The 25,884-nt window shown below is 39.5% G+C and overlaps 1 protein-coding gene across 5 annotated transcripts in view; it reads right to left on the reverse strand.

Annotated features, from left to right (window-relative positions):
* Positions 1 to 25,884, reverse strand: part of LOC109415821 (cyclic nucleotide-gated cation channel alpha-3) — a 571,815-nt gene that overhangs the window by 162,200 nt on the left and 383,731 nt on the right. For all 5 annotated transcript variants that reach the window (XM_062853068.1, XM_062853069.1, XM_062853067.1 and 2 more), the window contains 2 exons: positions 20,749 to 21,130; positions 9,515 to 10,332 (listed from right to left, as the gene is read on the reverse strand). In XM_062853068.1, the coding sequence (XP_062709052.1) occupies positions 9,515 to 10,332; positions 20,749 to 21,130 (1,200 nt within the window). The remainder of the gene's footprint in view (positions 1 to 9,514; positions 10,333 to 20,748; positions 21,131 to 25,884) is intronic.

Below are 25,884 nucleotides of genomic sequence, written 5' to 3' on the forward strand. Positions count from 1 at the left end.
TTCTTCAGGGATTTCTGCACGAATTTCTCTAAGGATTCCTCCAGGGATTTTTCAAAAATTCCCTTGAGGATTTCTTTATGAATTCCTCCAGAAATTCCTCTAGAAATTCCTCCAGGAACTTTTCAAGATTTTTACAAATTTTTACAAAAAAATCGCCCAGAGTTTCCTTAGAGATTCCTCCAGAAATTCATCCAATAACTATTTCATCAAATGATTCCTCTAGGGGATTCCTCCAGGTAAGCTTCCAGATATTCCTCCAGAAATTCTCACAGAAATATCTCCAGGAATTCCTCTAGGATTTAGTCTAAGAATTGCTCCAGGAACTCCTGCAGGAAAATCTCCAGGAAATGCCCCAGGAATTTCTTCAGGAGTTGATACAAAAATTGCTCCTGAACATTCTTCAGAAGTTATGTCAGCAATTTCTCCAGGAATTTCTCCAGAAAATCCTTTAGGAATTTCTTCAAAAATTCTTGCAGGAAATTCTCCAGGAATACCTTAAGGATTTTTTAGGGAAACCTTCAGGCATTTCTCCAGGAATTACTCCAAATTTTGATTCAAGAATTGTTTCAATGATTCCTCCTGGGATTTCTCCATGAATTTCTCCAGGACGTTTCTCAAGAATTCCTCCAGGAAATCCTTCAAAGATTCCTCCAAGAAATACTTCAAAGATTCATCCAGGAAATCGTTCAGAAATTCCTCTAAGAATCTTCTAGGGATTTCTTCAGAAATCCTTCCAGGATTTTTTTCCAGGGATACTTTCAGGAATTTCTCTAGGAGTTGCTTCAGGAATTCCTCCTGGGATTTCTCACAAATTTCTCTAAGGATTCCACTAGGCATTAGTTCAGTAATTCCTTCGAAAATTTCTCCAGGAATCCCTTCAGAAGTTCCTCTAAAAAATCCTTCAGGAATTTCTCAAGGGATTTTTTCAGAAAAACAAATTTTCCAGATTTCCTTTAGAGATATCTCCAAAACTTCATCCAATAATTCTTTCAAGAATTTCTCTAGAGATTCATCCAGGAATTCCTTCAAGGATTCCTCCAACACTTCTCACAGGAATTCTTCTAGGAATTCTTCCAGGCATTCCTTCAGGATTTTATCAAGGAATTTCTCCAGGAACTCCTCCGGGAATAACTCCAGGAATTTCTTCAGGAATTTTTCCAGGAAATGCTCCTGGACATCTTGCAGGTTTCAGATTTTTTCAGAGATTCTTCCGGGAAATTCTTCGAAAATTCATCCAGGAAATCCTCCAGAAATTCCTCTTAGGATTCTTCCAGGAAATCCTTCTGAAATTTCTCAAGGGATTTTTCTAGAAATTTCTTCAGAAATTCCTTACAGCATTCCTCTGGATATTTCACCAGCTCCATCAGGTATTTATCCAGGAATTGCTACTGGGTCTCATCCATGAATTCCTCAGCTGGTTACGCCAGGAATTCATTTAAAAGTTGCTCCATGCATTCCTTCAGGATTCTCTCTAGAGATTTTTTCAGGAATTGCTTCAGACATTCCTCCAGGAATTCCTTCACGGATTACTCCAAGAATTTCTTCAGAGGTTCCATCAGTAATTCCTCCAAGACTTTCTCTAGGAATTTCTTAAGAGATTTCTTCAAAAACTTTTCTAGGGATCCCTCCCATAATTCTTTCAGGATTTTTTAAGAAATTACTCCAAGGAACCCTCATGAAATTTATATAGGATTTCTTCTAGGAATTCCTTACGAGATTTCTTCACAAATTTCTTCAAGGACTCCTCCCAGAGTTTATCCAATAATTCCTCTTGATATAGTTTTAGATAATACTCCAGGGATTCCTTCGGAAATTCTTACGGCATTTTTCCTGGAAGTCTTCCAGGGATTGCTCGTGGAATTCTACAAGTGATATCTTCAGAAATTTCTCTCAGGTTCTTTTCAAAAATGTAGTAAGAAGTTCCTTCAGAAACTTCAGAAATTCTTCAGTCATCTTTTGCAGGGATGTACCCACGAATTTCTTCAGGATTATTTGATATTTTTTTTATTATTTCAACAATTTCTGGAGGAATTTATGCAGCGAATAGTATTGGAAGATAATTTAATAAAGATGCATACAAGAACCAGGAAATTATCCAAGGATTCTTTCAGTAATCCCTCCAGCAGTTTCTTCAGAAGTTTACTCAGCGATTCCATTAGTAATTCTTTCAATAAGCGAGACTATAAGTCCTCCAGGGAATCTTCCAAGCAACACACATGCCACAAAAAAGTCACGGCAGGGTAGGTTTTAGATTATGCAGAAATCACAGAGACTTACTATAAACATCTAGACACTTACATGCTAAAAGTGCTTTCATACATTTCTCCAGGGAATCCTTCAGGAATTAACCCAGGAAAGAATCTTTCGGAATTCTTCCATGAATTTCTCTCAAAAATGCAGCAGGAAATCCTCCAGGAAATTCTTCTCAAATTCTTCCAAACATTTTTCTTTGAATAAACTCTAGGATTTTTTAAATTCTTCTAAGGATCCTTCTGGAAATACGTTCATTGACATTTCTTTAGGATTATGCTCTGACATTAGTGCATGCAGTATATGGGTATATAATACCACCTTTAGAGAGATTCCAGCAAGGATGTACTCGGAACTATTAGACTGAAGGTTATTTCAAAATAATTATACAAAGAGGATGCCGCTACGAACGTTGTGTTTTCACCAAAAATAAAACAAAATATGTATTTTACGTAATTTTGTGAAGATATTGTAGTTCTAATAGTTCCTCATTCTCACAATCATTCTGAGATTGTATTCTTATGTACTTGATTATTTTCATGCAAAAAAGCAATAAGGTTGTCACGATCAATGCTGAGCTCGAACTTAAAATACATTTATCTTGCATTATACCAGTGGTTTTCAACCAGGGGGGAATTTCGTTCTTTCATGCGGGGAATTGCCAATTCAAGAATATCATCTTATGATTTTATCTAAAGAACAAAAAAACAATTTTCAACATTGAAAATTTTCAGTGTATCGTGAATCATCGTCGTCAAAATGTAAGTGTATACTCTCAGAAAAAATCATGTAAATTTAAGTTCACTTGAATGCACATAAAAGGAGCGGCCCGTTTGACACTAGTTTACGTCTTCTATCACAAATGAAGTCGATCTAGCAACCACTAGAGCTGAAGCGAGAGATAAAACATGTGGAAGTAAAACCCTGTACTTCATTCTCAAGAAAGAGACGAACCAGCCAAGGGCTGAAAGTCTCTCAAATAAAGATAAATCAATCAACCCTGTACTTCACGTAATTTATTGAAGATTTTGTAGTTTTCAAGAATCATACTTATCATGCGCATGTGATTGTTTAAAAAAATAATACACAGGTGTTGTCGAATGTTGAGTTCCAACCACAAATACAAACTTCCTGTATATACGTAAAATTGTGAAAACTGTGCAGTTTTTATGATTCATACTTCTCCCTATCGCTATGGAAATGTTTTCTTATGTATGTATGTGATTGTTTTGAAGCAATGAGAGACATGGATTGTTGCGACGGACGTGAAGTGTAAAACTAAAAATACAAATTTCCAGTATTTCACGTAATTTTGTGTTTTTTTAGTTCCTAAGATTTACACATTTCACATTCGAATTTGAAAAAGTATTCTTATGCACATATGATTATTCTCAAGCAGTAAAACACAGGGGTTGTTACGGCAAATGTGAAATTCGAACCGAATATACTTATTTTCTGTATTATACGTAATTTTGTGAGGATTTTGTATTTTTTTACGATTCACACTTCTCACTTTCGCACTGAAAAGTATTCCTATGTACACGTGATTGTTTTCTAGCAATAAAACACTAGGGTTGTCGCGATGAATACAAAGTTCAAATCGAATATACAAATTTCCTGTATTATACGTGATTTTGTGAAAATGTTGTAGTTCCTTAGATACACACTATTCACAATCGTTCGGAAAAAGTTTTCTCATGAACACGTGATTGTTTTCAAGCAATAAAACACAGGGGTTGTCGCGATGGATAGAAAGTTCAAATCGAATATACAAATTTTCTGTATTGTACGTAGTTTTGTGAAGATTTTGTAGTTTTTATGATTCACACTTGTCCCCATTTATCTGTAAATGTATTCTTATGTACACGTGATTATTTTCAAGCAATATAACATGGGGATTGTCGCGATGAACGTAAAGTTCAAACTGAAAATACGAATTTCCTGTATTATACGTGATTTTATGAAAATTTTGTAGCTTCTAAGATTTACACTTTTCACAATCATTTGAAAAAAGATTTCTCGTGTGCACGTGATTGGTTTCAAGCAATAAAACACAGGAGTTGTCGCGATGAATACAAAGTTCAAATCGAATATACAAATTTTCTGTATTGTACGTAATTTTGTGAAGATTTTGTAGTTTTTATGATTCACACTTGTCCCCATTTATCTGTTAATCTATTCTTATGTACATGTGATTGTTTTCAAGCAATATAACATGGGGATTGTCGCGATGAACGTAAAGTTCAAACTGAAAATACGAATTTCCTGTATTATACGTGATTTTATGAAAATTTTGTAGTTTCTGAGATTCATACTTTTCACAATCGTTTGGAAAAAGATTTCTCATGTGCACGTGATTGGTTTCAAGCAATAAAACACAGGGGTTGTCGCGATGAATACAAAGTTCAAATCGAATATACAAATTTTCTGTATTATACGTAATTTTGTGAAGATTTTATAGTCTTAAATAATGAGTATCTCCATATATTTCTTTGCAATAATTTTGCTTTATTAATATGGGCAATTCAACATTAAAATATGCGTGGAAACTAATTTACATTCGGAATGGCTCCAGAAAAACAATATTTTTAAGGTACTTGCTCCGAGTTTTTGAGTACTCAAAAATAGAACTTTGGTCAAATCCATAGTTTGAAAATTTTATATTCATCTAGAAGGCTGGGAAAATTCATAGCTTCAAAATTTTGCAAATCGGATGAAAAACGACTGAGTTATATCAAGTTGAATTTACCGTTCCCACTGTTTGGGAGGCATGGCAGTGGGAGTGTTAAGGGATTTTGAAGCTTACGAAACACCATATGTTGCGTGACGTTATATGATCTCACAGCTATAAAACATTGAACATGTGCCTCAGTGCTTCATGACTAACATTCTGTAAGGAATAATTAAGGCTGACGACTACATAACTTTATTGGAATGGAAGCTTCTAAATATTTAAATACACATAGATTTATTTAAATGGTTAAGTTAAGAGGTGAATGAACCTTTCTGGTTTAAAACCTCTATAATAAACGCAAAACAACCTAATTAATCCACCTAGCGGCGAAGGTGCCTTTCTCGTGCCTTCGAAAACTCATTAAGCAGTTGAATCTGCACCGCGAGTTTTTTTTCGGTAGCGTTGTACTTTTTACCACAAAAGAACAAATATTGGTCGCAGTGGTTATGTCCCGAGCAAAGAAAAACGGCGCGCGTCCTGAAAGGTTAAACAAAACTCAAGTGCCATGTTGAAGAATATCGAACTTTCATACGTTTAAAAAAAATACATTTCATAGCACCAGAAATCATATCGTTTGAGCCTCAAACTTTTAATAAAAAGCCATTATCTTGAATTTGAGCCGCCATTTTGGATTAAGTCCGCGATCTGGGATATTCTGGTTGCCATTTTTGGACTCTTCCCCATGTCAAATATACCCATACTGGATGGTTTTGAGAGGCCTTAACCAAATTACATGGTTAAAAGGCCCTAAAACTCAATTGAACTGTCGCCATCTTGAATAGTGAGCTGCCATCTTGGATTTTGGGCTACCATCTTGGATAATGTGGTCGCCATTTTTTGACTCCGGACATCTTACTCATACCACATATACCCATATTACATGGTTCAAGGGTCTAAAGCTCCATTGAACAACCGTCATCTTGAAGTTTGAGCTTCCATATTGGATTTAAGACAGCCATCTTGGATATTCTGGTTGAGATTTTTTTAATCAGGACATCTTCTCCATACTATGCATATTCCCATAGTATTAGAGCCTAAACCACCAAAGAACAGGCGCCATCTTGAAATTTGAACCGCCATCTTGGAATTTAGGCCGCCATATTGGTTATTCTGGTCGCCATTTTTGGACTCTGGACATCTTCCCCATACCAAATATACTCATATTGCATGGTTTTAGGGCCTAAAACTCCATTAAACAGCCGCCATCTTGAAATTAAGGCAGCCATCTTGGATTTAAAAGAAGGCTACCATCTTGGATATTCTGGTCCTCATCACATCCGAACATCTTCCCCATACCAAATATACCCATTGTATGGTTTTTAGGGGTCTAAAACTCCATTGAACCAAATATACCCATATTGCATGGTTCTAGGGCCTAAAACTCCATTAAACCGCCTAAACCACCAAAGAACAGGCGCCATCTTGAATTTAGAGCCGCCATCTTGGATTTTAAACCGCCATCTTGGTTATTCTGGTCGCCATTTTTGGACGGTATGGATGAACGGAAAAGAGAAAAAAGTCTCTTTGCCATCCCTGGTGTCATAATTTCATTCAACTCGATCCAACTGATAAACAGTTATAGCAAAATATGTAGCATAGGCTGTCAATGCTCGAAAAGTCAAAGTGCTTAACCCTTAAATGAAAGATATGCATATTTAAAGCATTTTTGATGCACATTTCGATTTCTATAAAATCATTTAGAGGTTCCGCTAGGGCAATTTTTGAAAAATGGCCTTTCTTCATGAAAAGTCTAAAAAAACGTTTTTTCGTAATATATTTTCAACTTCTCAATTTTTTCAATATTTTCGTATTTTTTCTATGGACCTCTAGACATTCTTGAAGGGGATAAGTTTTTGAAATAGTGTATTTATATTGACGGCAGAACCGTTTTTGTGCTGATAAAAGGTCTATTTTTTGAGAAGTTTTCATCTAAATTTGAGTAAAAATACACGCACGATTTTTTTATTTTTCAACCATGAAAAATTTATCTGGTAGTACTATTTGTATGCGTCATTTCTTTAAAAAATGATTTAAAATATCTTGTCTAGAAGCTGAGATATTACGCTTTGAGTGATTGGAAAAAATTATAAATTTTTGCAAAACTTTGTATATGTTTAAATTAGCTTGACCATCCAATAACGAAAGCTGTATTTTTAAACCTTATTTCTTTTAGTAAACGAACATTGGAGTGTTACAAAGACCTTACAATATTCCAAATACACAAAGTTTTGCAAAAATTTTAAATATTATCCATTTACTGAAATCATAATATCTAGCTTCTAGACTAGATATTTTAAATGTTTTTTTTAGAGAAATGACGCATACAAATAGAACTATATGATAAAATTTCCAAAATTATAAATAAAAGATCATGCATGTATTTTTTTTCTCAAATTAAGATTGCAAATTCTCAAAAAAAAATAGTCCTTTTATCAACATAAAAACGGTTCTGCCGTCAATATAAATAAAATATTTCAAAAACTTATCCCCTTCTAGGGGTCCATAGAAAAATACAAAAATATTGGCGAAATTCAGAAGTTGGAAAAATATTACGAAAAAATGATTTTTTGAGACTTTTTTATGAAAATGGGTCATTTTTCAAAAATCGCCCTGGCGGAACCTCTGAATGATTTTTTAGATAATCGAAATGTTCTACAAAAATGCTTCGAATATGCATATCTTCAATTAAGGGTTGAGAACCTAGACTTTTCGAACATCGATCTTTTTTTTGGAACAGTCTAATGTAACATTGTAGCACTACCCAACTAACAATGATAGCTGAATAACAGCTTTTTCAGCCATTTTTTTTAAATCAGGCTTAAGAGCGGTTTTTCATCTATTGTACAGCAACAATGTTAGTTGGCTATGATGTAAGTTTTGGTGTAATGAAATTAAAACTGCTCTAACTTTGAAAGTATTCGGCCAAAATGGCCGAACTTTTCACTGAAAACAGATTAGGGTAACTATTTTACACTGTCAAAGCTTATGAAAATCTGGACAGTTTTGCCAGTTCTACAGTCTAAATAGTGCACACTGATTTTAAAATGTTGTAAAGTGCTCAAAATTAAAAAAAAAAAATACATTTCTTTTTGTTTGAAAAACGAAACAGATATTAGGCCCAACACATTTTATTTTATTTCAATATGGCACATCATGTTCGCAATGATATTCAGTCATTTATAATTTCATATTCGGTCAACATTCATTCGAGCAAACACACATTCGTCAAACGGGACATCGATTCAAAGTTTTGACCTTTGTGTTGCATTATTGCAATGAAAAACTACCGTTGCGGTGAAAGAATATTGGGTTTCACTCAATAACATAGAGTCAAAAGTACCATGCGAGTATTTTCTTTTCGTCGACCTTTTACCTCCCCTCAAATCTCAAGGTACCTATCTATGAACGTTGATACCCTTTCGCGTCATTTGACATTTAACTTCTCCGGTTCAATTGCTAAAACGCAGCGCATTCCCAGTAACCAACAAAAGCAATAATAGTTACAGGGCACGTAGCCATTTACCACTTGGCGGTCTCTTTCCGGTGATTCCATAAGCAACGACATCACGACCATCATCGATTGTACGCGGATATGGGACCCATAAAATCGAATGGAAGCCATTAGCTTCGGGGATGAGAAAGCGTGTCTAGCGCAAGTCAGGGATTCCATCCAGCTTAATATCGGGGATGGCTATCCCAATATTGATAGTCATTTTTCTTCAACTCTACGACAACGACCCATAATGAAAAGTTAAGCAATTCACATTTCGACAAACGCTTATCTCTTCATTTTATTGGGCATTCAAGGTCGGGTTAAAGCTGGGCTTCCGCTTCTGCCCTTCGGAGCCCATTCCCGCACGATGAGATGAATATTTCATTTGAAAACGGTTCGAAAGGTATCCAAAACAGTTCTCAGCAATGGGATAGCTCGCACTTTGGCATCTTTTGGCTCGTCGACCTTAGACTACGGCCAGTGCTGAGTCAATCCGTTCACATCCCTTTTTTTAAAGCCATTTGGTCGATCGGCTTGGGTGGCATAAATTTGAATATAAAACAATAAAATAAAAAGTTATCTGGAATAGTCATCAGCGATTTGTGCCTTCTGCCCATTATCCGGTTCTGGTCAGTGGTCTGTGAAGGCTCCTCTCGGGAGACATCTCCCAGACGAGGTTTTATGCTCTGATGCTGACTTATGGGTCAGCGGGCCAGGCAAAAGATTGACAGGCGGAAATTTAACTGCTGAACGAAAATTGATGTTCCCTTTCAATCCGACGATGTTCACTCTGGTGAAAAATAGAGATTTGGGATGGAAGCAAGACTGCACTTCTAGATCTTTGTTTGACAATTCAAATTTTAAAGACCGAAAAACTGTGTATGTTGAACAATAAATCTAAACTAGTTGCAGTAATGATTTCAACTTTTTATTCATCATTATTAATAGACCCATCATAGAGACATCATACACCTTCCAAACCACACTATTAGGTTAGGATTCCAAATGGATGATAATTCAAGCATCATGTGACTTACCTTGAAACTCCTTGCGGGCAGCACTGACCGAGGTGACAATGTTCGCCACGTGGCCCAGGACCGTCGCAAACAGCATCAGGCCGAACAGGAGCTGCGCTATCACAAACACGTACTCCGCCTTGGAGCGTGGCCGCGGCAGGTCACCGATCGTAGTCAGTGCCAGTGTGCACCAGTAGTAGCTCTGCAGATACTGCTTCACCACATCCGCCGATTCCGAATCGTGAAACACCCAGTTCTTGGAGCCGAAACCGTTATTCTTATAGATTATGTGATATAAACAACCGTTCCAGTGGAAAATAACTAACAGATAGTGTATCAGCGAGGTCGACCGGAACAGGTTCGGGTAGTTCGTGTGCCGCTCGGTGCGATCCATGAAGGCCCAAAATCGATAAATCTTGACTAGCCTAAACGATCTCAGTATCGAGTTGAATCCTATCGATAAGTATAAAAAATCTAACGGCAATAAACAAAGGCAGTCTATGTAGAACGTTGTCGAGTTCATGTAGTGCTGCCGGAGCTTGGTCGAGTCGGTTTGCAGCACGCCGTCCTCGAGGTAACCCGTACGGAAGTGGAACAGAATATCTACGAGGTATAAAAAATCCGAGAAATAGTCCAGACAAAACCACAGCACGATCGATTCGCCGTTGATCTCCTGGAAGGCGAACCGGTAGATGATGACCCAGAAGTTGTACAGGAAGGCCATCGACACCACCATGGACCAGTAGTAGCACAGTCGGCCGGCCGGGTCAAACACGAACGACCAGCGGCGGCCGTTGGATTTGCGCGACGATGTTGAACATCCGGAGCGACGGCCGAACCTAGGGGGAAGAAGAAAAAGGACATTTAAATTGTGAATAACTATTGAAGGGGGGCTTATGTTTGTATTTTTCTCGTGTTGGGCGCTATTTTTCTTAAAGTGCAAATTCATAATACAGATCAATTGTCTTGAATATGCTAAAAACAATGTCTCAGACCTCTAAATTGTAAGGCACTTGGGAAAAAGTAATACCCTATCCATTTACCTTCAGTCTTGAGCACCCATGGTAATGCAGAGGGCCGACCCACCTCCACTTTCGCTCCCAAATTTCTGTCGCTATCGGCTTTGGATGACATCGACGATGGAGCCTCACGTTGAAGATTCAGTTGTGAGGCCACTATAAGGTTAGTTGCGTAGCCTGCAGCAACGAACATCGATGACTCGCTTTAGCATGTTAGCGCTTAGCCAGTATCCAGAGTGGTCCTCACTACTCCCTTTGTCCACAAAAGGCGGGCAGGGTCAACCCCACGCACGCACCCAAATGTTTTGCAGACATCAAGTACTGATACCTACGTGAAACCAGATCTGAGCTGCTGAAGGCTAGGATACCACCACAGACAGAATCCTTGGATATAATTTCTTGGATGAAAATTCCTGGAGAAATTACCGGAAAGCTTCTGAAGAAATCACAGGAATAATCTCAGGAGGTACTCTTAGAAGGATACTAGAATGTATCATTGTAGAAATCTCAGCAGAAACCCTAGGAGGAATTGCTGGAGAAAACTATACAGGAATTTCTAGAGAAACCCCATCATGTATCCTTGGAATACCTAGAGTAGTCCCTGCAAGAACCAATAGAGATCGGCTTTTCGGGCCCGTATGAAGTTGATTAACTTCTTTTCCCGATCAGCCTAGATAGCTGTGAAGTGTCGGTAGCGGTTAGTTCAACTGGCTAAGAATAGCACTACGGACTGCCTGTTCCAGTGGTAGGAGTCCACTAATCAGGTGACCCCTAATTCGAGGTGTTATGCAGCTTTACGCTTACCGTGCCTAGGAATGAATGGTTAGGGAGGTCTTATAAAAACCTAATCGCAAACGGAGCCTGTGGAGTACCAGGGCATCCTCCACAGTATTTGCTCTTACTGTGCTAACCGGAGCAATAGCGCGGTGGACCTTGTGTTTCTCCGAGACAACCAGCTGCCCTTCTTCAATCTCATACTTGAGGCTGAATAAGGGCGGGATTATGAATATGTTATTAATTAGTATAAATTTTCACCTATTTGGTTTCGCATTATGCGTTTTACACACTGTAGTCTGTGCATCCTCGCCTCTGGCGTACTCAAATCTATCTGGCATTATTGTCGCTGTTCTTTCTTGTGCTGTGATTGTTAAGAGTTTAATCTTGCCTATTTTGGGTAGTGGCTATGGTTAGGATAGCTCAGATCAATCTTCAGCACAAAAGAACAGCAATGATCAATATTTGCAGACTTATGCAAAATGGTACAGCCCAAGTGGCGTTAGCCCACTTTCGTAAAAGGAATTTATATCTAAGAAACCTTGTGAATTCGGTGTTTGCTACTTGCAGTAAAAATAAAATGGCAAACTCACGTGTCATGCCTCGAGCATGTGTGCTTGTAAACAACGCAATCGCAACTAACTACTAGAAATGTATGTGCTATCACAATCGATGTATCTGTTGGAAACCTACGGATGGTTCCAAGCAAGTCATTGCACACTGCACTTCAAAAGGCCTTACGCTTATTGTTGGTAGTGATGCTAATGCTCACCATATAATCTGGGGCAGCTCAGAATTTGAGAGGCTCCAGTTTGATGGAATACTTAAATAGTACAGATATTGGATTACTTAACATAGGCAACCGCCCAACCTTCATGGTACATATCTGCAAGAGAGAAAGTGTTAGACAACGCTTTGTTCTAGCAGAATTAGTCACGAGCTGACCAACTGGCATGTGTCAGATGAAGAATCTTTATCTGGCCATCGCTACATCTTGTTTGAACATGGGAATGTTACTTCTCTATACCGATTAAATAAGGGAGCGGACCTGGTGGGATGTTTAGAACTCTTGACCATCACGCTGAGGACCTGGGATCGAATCCCACTCCCGACAAACTCGCAAAATGTGAGTTCTTCCTTAGGAAGGGAAGTAAAGCGTTGGTCCCGAGATGAACTAGCTTAGGGCTAAAAATCAGGGCTTAATTGCAGCCAAATTTCATGGATACTCACCATCAACTGACACTCCAAGTGATTTAGATGATGCCGTTGATACCACAACGACCTTCATCATGGAAACTTTTGAAGAAGCATGCCCTCTACGGTCTGTGAAGATCACAAGTGGAACCCCTTGGTGGAACTCTGATCTGGCGAAGCTCAGGAAACAAAGTAGAAAGAGTTTGAACAGTCGACGTTCTGATGGATCGGAGGCTTTCAGGTCGCAAGGCCTACCAGAAAGCTCTTCGGTCTGCTGAACGACCTTTGTACAAATGTTTCCAGTCTGAGTAAAATCAGTCGGTTGAACAAAATCCTTGCAAAATCTAAGGATTTTCAAGTGAACGAACTTCGTTTGCCAAATGGTGATTTCACTTCCTCTGATGAGGAAGTTCTGGAATGTTTATTCAGCACACACTTCCCCGGATGTGTGGATATTACATCTTCGAATGAACCTGATGTTTTTTCCTGCAGTTATGATTCTTTAGCTTCGGCTCGGAGTATCATAACTTTAGATTCGATTGAATGGGCACTTAATAGCATTGCTCCTTTCAAATCTCCAAGGGCAGATAGGATCTGTTTTGCTTCAGAAGGAATTTGATCATTTCAAACATGTTTTGAAACAACTACTTGTTTGCAGTTTTGCTACAGGGTATATTCCCAAATGCTGGCGGAATATTACTGAAAAGTTTATTCCAAAAGTGGGTCGTGCGTCGTATGAAGAAGCAAATAGCTTCAGACCTATCAGTTTGACCTCTTTTCCACTGAAATGCTTAGAACGCATTTTTTTTTTCTGTTCGGGTGAGCCACTGCGACCAGTATTTAGATCTTTTGTGGCATTACCCGTATCCTTAGTATTTAGTGCATGTCGTACTACTCCATTGTCATTGAGAGGCAATGAAGCATCGATTTCTGTACAGTTCCTGTTTTGTTATCCCAGAGGTGCAAGAAATCGATTGCGATGAAAAGGTCCCGTTATCATAGAGATTTAAATCCCAGTGAAAGAGCGCCCCTAATCAAACATAATCTATTTGAATTCTGAGAAAAACAAAACGGTGGTACTGGTATTTATCCATGCATCGGAACTCTAGCCCCATCCATGTCTTGCTTCTAGTTTAGTCCCAGGACAACAAAGAAAAACCCGGGACTTTAGGCTAGTTGCAAAACTCTGTCAAATTAGAGAATGTGTTCTATAATAAGAATGCACGTGAGTCCTTGAATTACCAGAGCTTAACAGTCCTTGATAGGTTAGTACGCAGTTAGATACGTAAAGCATGTTTGTTTTCCTAACATCAAGTGTAGTCTCGGGTGGGCAAAGTCCGAGTCTTTAACTATCAGCAAGGCAGAATAAATGCAATTTTAGAAACTGTCACCAGTAACAAGGACTTTGTACCATGAATCCTTATTACCAAAACACATTACCTCAACTTGACAAACTGGATGTCACTAGGGTTCGGTTTGGTAGATCTTGAACCGTAACGCAACACATAAAGGCGATCTACCTACGTTACGGGCTCCGTTAAAGATCGAGCATATTTTAAACCCCCTCAACCATTCATCCATCAGCACGGGTCGCCTGACACCTTGGATTGGGGTTCCCTGTTTAGTGGACTTTTACCTCCGGAACAGGTAGTCCGTAGTGTTATTCTTAGCCAATTGAGACAACCGCTACCGACACTACACAGCTATCTAGGCTGATCGGGAAAAGACGTTAACATTGATGGTTAACTTCTAAACGAGCCCGTTCAGCCAGCTTAGAACGCATTGTCGATCATCACATCCGTGATGTTCATCTGGCCAATGTGCCTCTTCATGTGAACCAACATGCTTACCAATCTGGAAAGTCCACTGTGACTCTTTTACACAAAGTTGTTTACGTTATCGAGAAGGCATTCGCTCTAAAGCAATCCTGCCTGGGTGTTTCGAGGGTGCATTTGACACCGTGCCTTTCGATGCCATATTGGAAGCCACACGGAGTCATGGTATATCTCCAATGATTTTCAATTGGATTCACCAAATGCTCAAAAACCGACATCTCTTCTCGACATTGCGTCAAGCGGCGATTAGGAAATTAAGTGTTTGTGGATGCCCCCAAGGGGGAGTCTTATCACCTCCAATCTCAGGGAGATTTTCCGGAAGAACTTCTCTAGTAGAATTCCTGAAGGTACCACAGTGAGAATTTTTGGAGGAGTTCTAAGAGAAATTGCTGGAAGAATCGCAGCAGGAGTGGCTTGAGCAATCCTAGCCACAATTTTTGGATGAATGCCATGAGAAATTTCCGAAAGAATCTCTGAACAAAATCTCTAAAGGAATTCCTGGAAAAATCACCGTAGGAACTTCTGAAAGGATCCCAGGAAGATTGTCTTGAATAATCCCACCAGGAACTCCTGAAGGAATCCCAATAGGAATTTATAGAGGAATCCCTAGAAGAATTCCGAGAAGTATCATACTAAGAATTTCCTAAGAAATCCTAAGAGAAATTTCTGGATCAATCTCTGAAGAAATTCAAAATATGTATAATCCCATTAAGACTGCCTGGAGAATCCTAACGGAAGTTTATTGAAGAAATATCGAGAAAAATCCATAGGGGTCGTCCTTAAATGACGTAGCATTTTGTGGGAGGTAGGGGAGAGGGGTATTTGTGATTTTGTGATAAAGTGTGACGATAAGGGGGTAGGGGTTCATGATATGCTACGTCGCTTTCTACTAGGCATATTGAAAAAAAAATCATAATTAATAAAATTTTTACTTGCCTTAAGTATTAATATCCAGTAAATAAAAAAAATACATTGCATGATTTTTTCCATTCACAATCATGTGAATAACAAGTAATGGGAATAAATGCCTGCTTCATTTCATAAGATATGTAGCTATCGGACGCAACAACTGTATCTGAGAAAGTGGTTTTGAAATCCTGCGTAAAGAATAATGTATTGTGTTTGCAGACAAAAATAAATTTCGCTCAAATGCTTCTCAAGACCAATAGTTTGCTGCTTGCTACAGGGCACTGCATGCCGCTAAGGTCGCAAAGGAAAATTTTTCTAAGTTTTTGGCATTACGGCATTATTCCAGGAGTTTCTTATATAGTTTTTACAGGACTTCTTCGAAGAATTCATCCAAAAATTTCCTACGGAGCTCCTCTAGCAACTTTGTATTGAATTTTTAATTGTGTTCTTTATAGGTTTTCCCAACAGGAGAAGGATAACATTTCCACAGGAATTCCTACTTAGAATCCCAGAAAAAAACTTCTAAAAACTTTCCAAAAGTATCGGGAGGAATCTCAGAAGGAATCCCTAAAGGAACTTCCAGAAGAGTTTTAGAAGGAACTCCCACAAAAATAATCTTGAAAGGAATTAGATAAATTTCAAAAGCAATTCTGTGAGGAGTACCTGGAGTAATTCTAGATGAAGCTTTCGGAGAAATCTTGAAAAAACTTCTTTAAGAATCTCAGAAGGAGATATTTGTAGTTTGTAAGAAGGAACTCCTGGTTTAATATCTGAAGAAAGCACGGAAGAAATAATTGAAAGAATTCCGTAAGGAATTTCTGAAGGAATCCCGGAAATAACTTTTGGGGAATCACTGAAGATTATCTAGATATAACTCCTGGTGAAATCTGAGAAAGAAAATCCTGGAGGAATTCCTGAAGCAACTATGGGAGGAATCCGTAAAGGGATTCCTCGTAGAATTCTAAGAGATCTTGGAGGAATCCTGAATGGAATGAATGGAGTGATGCCGGAAAAAGTTGCTGGAGGAGTGCCGGGAAAAAATCCTGGATAAATCCAAGAAGGAAGTCCTCCAGGAATCCCAAAAGAATCCAGGAAGGAATTCCTGAAGGAATCCAAAAGAGAATACCTGGAGGAATCCCAGAAGCAACTCCTGAGAGAGATTTGAAAGAATTCTGGAGAGGCTACCTGCAGAGATCTTAGAATGAATATCTGAGTGAATTCCTGAAGGAAACTAAGAAGGAACTGCTGGATGAATCCCGAAAGGAAATTCTTTAGGAAACACAGAAAGAAGTTCTGGTGGAATCTCAAAAGAAATTCCGGTTGAAACCACTGTAGAGATGTCCAAAGAAACTGCTGGTGAAAGAGAGGAGAAGAAAACCTTGAAAGAACTCCTGAAGGAAACCATGGATAAACTTTTAGAAAAACCTTAGAAAAAAAACTCCTGGATAGGTTTCAGAAGGAGCTTTTGGAGGAATCAAAGAAGGAACTCCGGAATGAATTATTGGAGGGATCTTTGAAGGAACCCCTTGTGGTGATCTACCAGAAGAATACAATAAGGAGGAATTTTCTAATGGAATCCCAAAGAAAATTCATGGAGAAATACCAGAAGGAAGTGCAGGAGGAACTAAAAAGAGAGACATTCTCGAAATAGGAATCCCAAAAGAAACTTCTTGAGGAATTCCAAAATGAACTGTTGTAAGGATTTTAGAAGAAACTCCTACAGGGTCCTTCGAATGTCGTGGTGAATTTCCCAAGTAACACAGCTAGTTGTATAATAGTTTAAAATCCACGTTTCAAACAAAGTCACGTGTTATTTCTTGTATTATTAACTTAATATCGGACACTTATATAATCAAAACAGCGCAAAAATGGCGGCTTATAAAACATCTTATAGGTTATATATAAGGATTTGGAATACACTTATAAAACGTAAAATTTCTTCTGAGTGCACCTCTGTTATTATTGCGTTTATCGTCAATGATAAATCTGTTCAAATTACTTATATAATACAATCACAATCACGATATACACATGGCGAAGCAATGACTTCTGTCAACTGAAGAAAAATTTAAAAAAATGTACTTGCATAGCCCAGAAAATATTTCAGAGTGATAATTCTTAAACATGTTTTCAGATGAATAATTGTGAGTTGGAACTCGGTGTTGTTATCTAGAATTTACTTGCCGTTCCAAATTCATGGTGAAGGTTTTCCTTCTACTCGTTTGTTTTCCATGCGCCATCAAATTGGATTGAAAATGCACCATGGAATAAATAAACTGGCAATGCACTGTTCAAAAATATGTGAACCAATTTGATATTTTTGTATCATAGTGAAATATTTAAATACATTATTTTATTGTGCCTTGTGAGATTCGATTATTTTTATCTGAAGTAAAAGTGCTCATCAGAATATGAAACTAAAACAGTGTTGATAATGATATTGATATTCACGGGTAAGGACGCCACTTCCAGTTAAATCTTCATTTAAAAAAATCAGCTCGTACAATGGACTATTGACATGGTCATTGACTATAATCTTTTCCAGTTTATCAAATACGTGAATTGAAGGTTTTTCATGCAATGTCTGATAAAAGTCGATAAAGAAATGGATACAATTGAAAATGATCAACATTTTTAGCAGGTACTGTAACGCAGATGACCTTCTCTAATGAAAAATAAAACATAACCTCAAATTATTTTTTGTGGTTCTACAATCATGTAATCAATTGAAAATAAGTTTAAAACTTGTTCAAATCACAACTTGCGAGCAACTCAAAAATATATTGAATGAGAACATCTCGCAAGTGTATTTTCAACATACCAACTCATTGGTTTGGATGGCAGCATTCTTCACTACTAAAAAATAACATAATTACAACTTGCTCTTAGTCAAACGAAAATCACTGAAACGTCAAAACATTGTAAACAAAGAATCTTTTTCCTAGTTGCTAATTGAAGTTGTGCTTCTCTAAAAATCATTTTAAAAGGTATTTGTGGCAATATTTCTGAGGTTGATGGATGCTATACGAATATATCTTCAGGTGATCATTCGTGATGCAATATTGCATGGAATCGGATTGTAATCTAATCGAAATCGGGTTGCAATGAATCGATCTTACATTTTTCTGGTGTACCTGTGAATCTGGGATACTGGAAAGCCTGGTATGCTTGAAAGGACAGAAGTGAATCAAATGCATTGTTTGCCCTGAGATTAACCAGAGTCGTGATAATTTCTTCTGAATTGGACTCCGGTCTTCATATTCAATATGATAAGCCTTAAAAATAAAGATACCTGATAACCTACAATAATGCAGTAGGCTGAAGAAAATGTAAGCATAAATTGTTGTATCAAGTTCTATACGCTAAGCTCTATAATTGTTATACATTTGTGTAATCGCTGTAATTTATACAATTCAAATTCAATCATTATTTTGAAGTTTGAAAACATAATTTAAGCTAGATTCTAACACCAGATGTTTTATATCTCTCTTATAGAGCATTTATAGAACACATTTTGAAATGTTCAATTCTCAAGATGTTTTCTGTGTTACTTGGGTTTATTCAAATGAAACCAATTTGATATTCTAAATAGATTTATTAGTGATCAAACTAATATCTTCGGAAGAACTTCTAGGCTAATATGGTATTGGGAGCATCAATTTCCTGTTATTCGGCATCAAGCAGAACGATGGGTGGTTTATTGAGTCATTAGCCTTGGTGATAATCTCCTCTGGTTGCACCTATGGTCTTGAGGAAGCTTAAAGAAATCACTGTATGAATAGATAGAGGTATTTCTAGAGGAATCCATGGAGAAGCCTGTTGTTGATTGTTCTTACCAATGTCCAAAACGTCAAAATGTACAACTGGTATATAAGTAATTCCGGGTCTGCTTAAGTTTTGTTTAAATGTGCCATTAATAAATATTGTAATTATTGTGTGAAGTTTTAAATTTTAGGCGACTGTCAAGTGTCAAGGAAAAATTCTAGGGGGTACAACATTTGATCTATGCACCCCTGGAACCCCCCCCCTCCTAGCTACGCTAATGGCTATTACTAAGTATAACTTTTCAATAATATCCCAAATATTTATTCATAACGTTTCGTGATACTTACAAAAACAACCACATTTATCGAAAACAATTTCAAAACAAATGACGCTTTTTCTATTCTTCTTTTATGTCCACAAGTGCAGAACGATCTAATATTAAAAAAAAATTCAAATAAAATTTTGTTCGTGACTTTCTCATGTCTATGAAAGTCTTGATAATACGATCCATGGGGTTAAAAATGTATAAAGATCAAAACTATAATGATTACCCTCATGTTTTTTATTACTGTTCATTACCATAATTTACCCGAAGCTCTGTTTAAAGCATTCTACCTTAAACCATTTGATACTAAATCAGAACGGAACCATCATTTATAAAAGGTTTACGCAGCTAATTTCAGATGAAAGCTCTTACCCAAACGATTTTTCCCAAAAAACAGTGGTTTGAAAATCTGTTTATCTACCAGAACAGACTCTGCGTACATCGTGCGTAACATATACCATGCGCCCCAAACCAGCATTAACCTTGTTTGTTTCTATTCTCGTAACCGGCGACCTTATCAATCGTGACATTGTTGCCATGGATAACAGCCCGGCAGGTGAGAAAACTCTTCTTTGTAGAAGATTAGGATGCTGTAATAAATCCGGTGCGGCACAACACGTCGTCTATTTTTACCTCAGCACAGCTTGTTGTTTAGCTTCTCCACAGCTCCGCACTGGGTAATGTGAGCAAGCAATGAGAAGATTAGTATAAAGAGGTCTAAGCCAATTTTCTACTGATTGCATTTAGACGTGGGCCATGGAGCTAAACCAGTTGATTTAGGAAATTTCGGTGGAGTCATGAATTGTTTCAAGCATATATGAAAGTTGAAGTTGAAAACCAGCAAAGGGGCTGTCCATAAACCACGTGGTCATTGGAGGGGGGGGGGGGTTCGGCCAATGACCATTTTGTATGGACAAATTAAAAATTTTCTATGGACAAATGACCACGCGGGGGGGGGGGGGGGGGGTTCAAAAGTCCCAAAAAAATGACCACGTGGTTTATGGACAGCCCCAAATACTACTTTGTAGGTTGGCCAACACTTATATGAAAAACATAAAACTCAAATAATTCAGTCTTAGTCTCTGAATCAGTTATTTAGAATTCCAGTAGCCTAAAAATTTCAGCGAAATTTGTTGAGTCTAAGGGAACGTTCAATGAGCTTTAAGGTAAACTTGGTCAAACTTTTACAGATGACAAGTTTTTGGTTTTAATTGTAGGTAAATTGTGGAAAAAATAGTTTCATCATGTTTAAAGTTTCTTTGACTTATTGTCTTTTAAATGATAACTGAAATTTTGAACTTGGCGGCGATATGGGCTTAATACATAATATGTTTGAGATGGAATGACTCCAAACTATGGAAATTTAAAAAAATATCAACGCATATTCATGTTAACAACTTAACAGCTCACAGAATGAATCAAACGCCAACTTACGTGTATCGGTCGGCCCCGTTGCAGGTGCTCCCGGTGCCGCACGGCGGGGCCAGGTGGTTGCTGGATGCCCGGGTCGCTGCCGCTGCTGCAGCCGCCGCCGCTGCCGCCGCAGCAGACGCAGTGGTGTGCGCTGCGGACTCCCGGGGTCCACTGCGGCTCCAGGACCCCAGCAAGGGTTGGTCGCTCGCTTTCAGCTTGCTCCGCTCTCGCTTCCGGTCCTTGCGGGACAAATCCATCTCCGAGGTGGTGGCGGACACATGGGAATGCAGTGGCCGGGACGCACCCGACGCCGCCAGGCTATCACGTGACGAGAAGAATCCTTGCTGCGAGATGCTCTGGCCCAGCTGGGGACCGGTCATGCCGAGCTTGGCACTAACGATATCTGGTTGGTTTTTTATTTTCGGGGTGGATGGTGGCGGTGATGGATTTTGGTTTCATCGCAAGATTCATGAAAAGAGAAAGTAACAAGAAAAAAGAAAAAGTTTAGCTTCTTTATCGCCAACAGAATACACAGGAGCTGGTTGGTGGTGGTTTATTCAAGACGGTACAGGGAAAAAGTAGGTCACCATTGTTATACTTTTTTTCGCTTTTATGAGATTGGATAAACTGCGGGCCCATATAGCCGAGGCGGTAAACGCACGGGTATTCAGCATGACCATGCTGAGGGTGACGGGTTCGATTCCCGGTCGGTCCAGGATCTTTTCGTAAAGGAAATTTCCTTGACTTCCTTGGGCATAGAGTATCTTCGTGCCTGCCACACGATATACACATGCAAAATGGTCATTGGCAGAGGAAGCTCTCAGTTAATAACTGTGGAAGTGCTCATAGAACACTAAGCTGAGAAGCAGGCTTTGTCCCAGTGAGGACGTTACGCCAAGAAGAGGAGAGAGAGAGAGGAAACTGCGACGAAGGTAGTCGTAATAAATATGAGTGTTATTTTTATCTGTGCTGCAGGCAGCTGATTACAGCTTATCAGTTACTATGGAGTGGAAATGATGAAAACAAGAAAAATAGATGTTTGCTTTTAGGTTTGAGTTTCAAACAAGGAAGAGCTAAAGGTGGAGTTGAACTGCGTAATAAAATATATGCTTCCTCCTACATGTGAATTGGTAATACTTTGTCTGCTATTTTCCCTGTGCGAAATATCACTTTATTTTCTCGACTTATTAATTTTTCCCTAATTCAACTTTCTAAATATTCTTACTCAAGTTTCACTAGTTTACAAAACAAAACGAAAATCATTAACTTTTTTTGATGATCAAATTTTTTATGTTACGGGGGTTTTAAGCTTCCAGTCTTCGCGTCATTCGAAACGGATTTATGTTCTACACTTGACGTTTCGGTTACATGTATTGAGCCTTTTCGAAAGATCTAGAAATGGAAAAATTAGTACAACATTGAACAACATAATTTACGAATTCTTACAGATAATCACTGTAGGCGGTAAAACAAAACCCAATGTAAGTGAACCGGTGAATTTGAAAAGTGCACCAACGATCGAAATCAATCACGTGAGCTTTGCAACGCCTCCACCACAAACTGGTATCCGAATAAAATCTTGTATCTCGTTATAGTTAATGGATGACGTGCGACTATGTTCAACACATTTTAACTCACGATTGAACGGAGTGATTATCTGTAAGAATTTGTAAATTTTGTTGTTAAATGTTGTACTAAATTGTCCATGTGTAGATCCTTTGAAAAAAGCTCAATACACGTATCCGAAACGTCAGATGTAGAACATAAATCCGTTTATGATAACGCGAAGACTGGAAGCCGAAAACTCCCGTAACATAACCACAATCACAGTCGATCCCCATACATCAATTTTTTTCTCCAGTTTTTGAGTTCTAGCCGAAGATTGAGTTTGACACACGAGCTTGGTCTAGTGGCTACCACTTCTGATTCATACGCAGAAGATTATGGGTTCAATCACAGACTCGTCTCTTTCCTTTTTCTATTTTGTAGCTTTCTATTTACTTTCTTCATACTCTCTGTTTTAAAAATACATCATAACCATCGCTAGAACCAGAGATGGATTAAAAAAAACCGTTTCCCTTCGTTGCACCTTTAACAGCACAGTGTTAATCTATCATATCTACAAGTTATCCAACGAAGCAAAATGTGCCGCTACACAGTATTCTTCACGCAATCTATTACTTTGGGCCTGGCATCCACACACCAATACGTGAACCTTCTGCCAAAAACAAACATTTCCAAAACATTCCGACATACGCATGAACTCTTGCAGATCCAGTAAACTCCCCGGCCTGTTAGCAACAAGCGATTAGTGCTATCATCACTTCCCTCCCCATCCCCACATTGAACAACAAGCTGACGTCTCGGCTTAAAATAGAAGATCATCAATACTCACACCCTGAAGATGCCTGTTCGTCCCAAACAGCTATCTCAATGGTCCAGTGTCTGGTTTAAGGGACGATCTCTTTGAAATTTTGCTTAGTTCTCAGCAAACCTAGAATATTTGTTTTTTTTGCCTTTCTCGTACACCAAACTATACAAAGTGTACTAAAAGACTATAGGTACACTCAAAACACTATTTTTAAACAGAAGGCTTCCCAATAGATTTCAGGATTTTTGGGATTATACGAACCAGCATCGATGAAACTGGCCATGTATAAAACTGAATGAAGCATACACATCAAACTGCGTCGATTTTTGTAACCTTTAGCATTGTTAACGAATTTCGTGCAGAGATCAACACTGGAGACTAGAAAATCCACGATGTCATTCCATCTTGATGAGTTCAGTTGCGATACCATCCTTACCAGCTGCTTTGTTGGTTTTGAGCTGGTGAATGGCATCCTTAACTATCCCTCAGCGTGAGAGTTGGTTCATTTCCGTCCTCCGCTGCACTGGCGTCGTCGTTTCCTTCGTTGCCGTGGGCTCCCGTGCCTACGTTCTCCACGCCGTTCAGGTGCTGATCGAAGTGCTGCTTCCACCTTTCGATCACCTCACGTCCGTCCGTCAAGAGGCCACCGTCTTTATCCCTGCATATTTCGGCTCGCGGCACGAAGCCGTTGCGGGATGCGTTGAGCTTCTGATAGAACTTCCGTGTTTCTTGGGAACGGCACAGCAGTTCCATTTCTTCAAACTCCGCTTCTTCCAGGCGGCGCTTTTTCTCCCGAAAGAGGCGGGTCTGCTGTTTCCGCTTCTGTTTGTAACGTTCCACGTTCTGTCGAGTTACTTGCTGCAGCATTACCGCCCTCGCTGCGTTCTTCTCCTCCAAAACCGTTCTGCACTCTTCGTCGAACCATTCGTTCCGTCGATTCCGTTCCACGTACCCGATGGTGCTCTCGGCTGCGTCGTTGATGGCTGCTTTCACTGTTCTCCAGCAGTCCTCTAGAGGGGCGTCATCGAGCTCGCCCTCGTCTGGCAACGCGGCTTCGAGATTCTGCGCGTATGCTGAGGCGACATCCGGTTGCTTCAGTCGCTCTAGGTTGTACCGTGGCGGTCGCCGGTACCGTACATTGTTGATGACGGAGAGTTTTGGGCGTAGTTTGACCATCACCAGATAGTGGTCGGAGTCGATGTTAGCGCCACGATAGGTCCTGACGTCGATAATGTCGGAGAAGTGCCGTCCGTCAATCAGAACGTGGTCGATTTGAGATACCGTCTGCTGTGGTGATCTCCAGGTGTAACGATAAGGAAGGCTGTGTTGGAAAAAGGTGCTACGTATGGTCATATTTTTGGAGGCGGCGAAATCAATGAGTCGTAGGCCGTTTTCGTTCGTTTGCTGGTGGGCGCTAAACTTACCAATCGTCGGTCTGAATTCCTCCTCCTGGCCTACCTGAGCGTTCAAATCTCCTATGATGATCTTGACGTCGTGGCTTGGGCAGCGGTCGTACTCGCGTTCGAGCTGCGCGTTAAATGCGTCCTTGTCATCATCAGTACTTCCGGAGTGTGGGCTGTGCACGTTTATTATGCTGAAGCTGAAGAATCGGCCCTTGATCCTCAACCTGCACATTCTTTAGTCGATCGGCCACCAACCGATCACGCGCCTCTGCATATCACCCATCACGATGGAAGCTGTTCCCAGCTCGCGTGTGTTGCCGCAGCTCTGGTAGATGGTATGATTACCTCTAAACGTTCGCACCATGGATCCTGTCCAACACACCTCCTGCAGCGCTACGATGCCGAACCCGCGGTCCTTCAGTAGATCGGCGAGAATGCGGGTGCTCCCAATGAAGTTGAGAGATCGGCAGCTCCACGTACCGAGTTTCCAATCGCAAGTCCTTTTTGTTCGCTGGGGTCGTTGCCGTTGGTCTCGGTTCGTATTATTCTGTTTCTGATTTTCCGTTACAATGGTTTTTTACGGCTGGCTCGTAGGGCCTGACACCAACCCCCTACTTTCCGGAGGACCATACTGCACAGTTGAGCTTAGAATCCTTCCCTGGCACTCGGACGTAGATCAGCCGCCCCTAACATGGGGATCAGACGCTGTTGTGAGCCGCTCCTCCTGGAGAACAGATGCTCAGGTTTGCCGAAGCAAATCCCCCTTCCCTGTCAGCCTACGACCAAAGTTCCCACCGGGGTTGGTTACCCGATCTTCCCTAAGGTTGCTCATAGTTTCCGGCCAGTACCGCGTGGAAATAGGGATAGGAGTTGCTGGGCAGAGGCTAGTGGATCACAATGGGATCTGAATTGCGCAGCATACCCAGCCTTTACCGTGCCACCGAACCATATATATTTTTGTTTTAAATGGACGAAATTGTCTTCGTGTTTTGAAATATTCATAAACTACGTCATGTTTTGAAGGGGGCGAATGGGCTAAGAAAAGTGTGATAACTCATACAAAACTTCAGATGTTTCATACAATAAATGTGCCATAGAAGGGGAGAGATGTTGAATATTTGTTTTTGAAGTGATTTTTGGATGTTCCTCTAAATGATTCTGTTGAAATAACAGACCATAAGTGTTCAAAGCAACAAAAAAGGCGACAAGAGAGGGGTTTTTCCTTATTTTTGCAAAGGGCGGAGCGATACTTCAAGCATTATACATACGTAACATTTCCATTATTGCTAAGCTGGACGACAGTGATAAAGGATGAACCCCAAAAAACCCTTCATTATATGTACCTCGTGTCGCCGATGGAAAGCAAAATGAGACAGCTCTGGA

Source organism: Aedes albopictus, chromosome 2 (genome assembly GCF_035046485.1).
Source record: "Aedes albopictus strain Foshan chromosome 2, AalbF5, whole genome shotgun sequence".
Taxonomy (NCBI): Eukaryota; Metazoa; Arthropoda; class Insecta; order Diptera; family Culicidae; genus Aedes; species Aedes albopictus.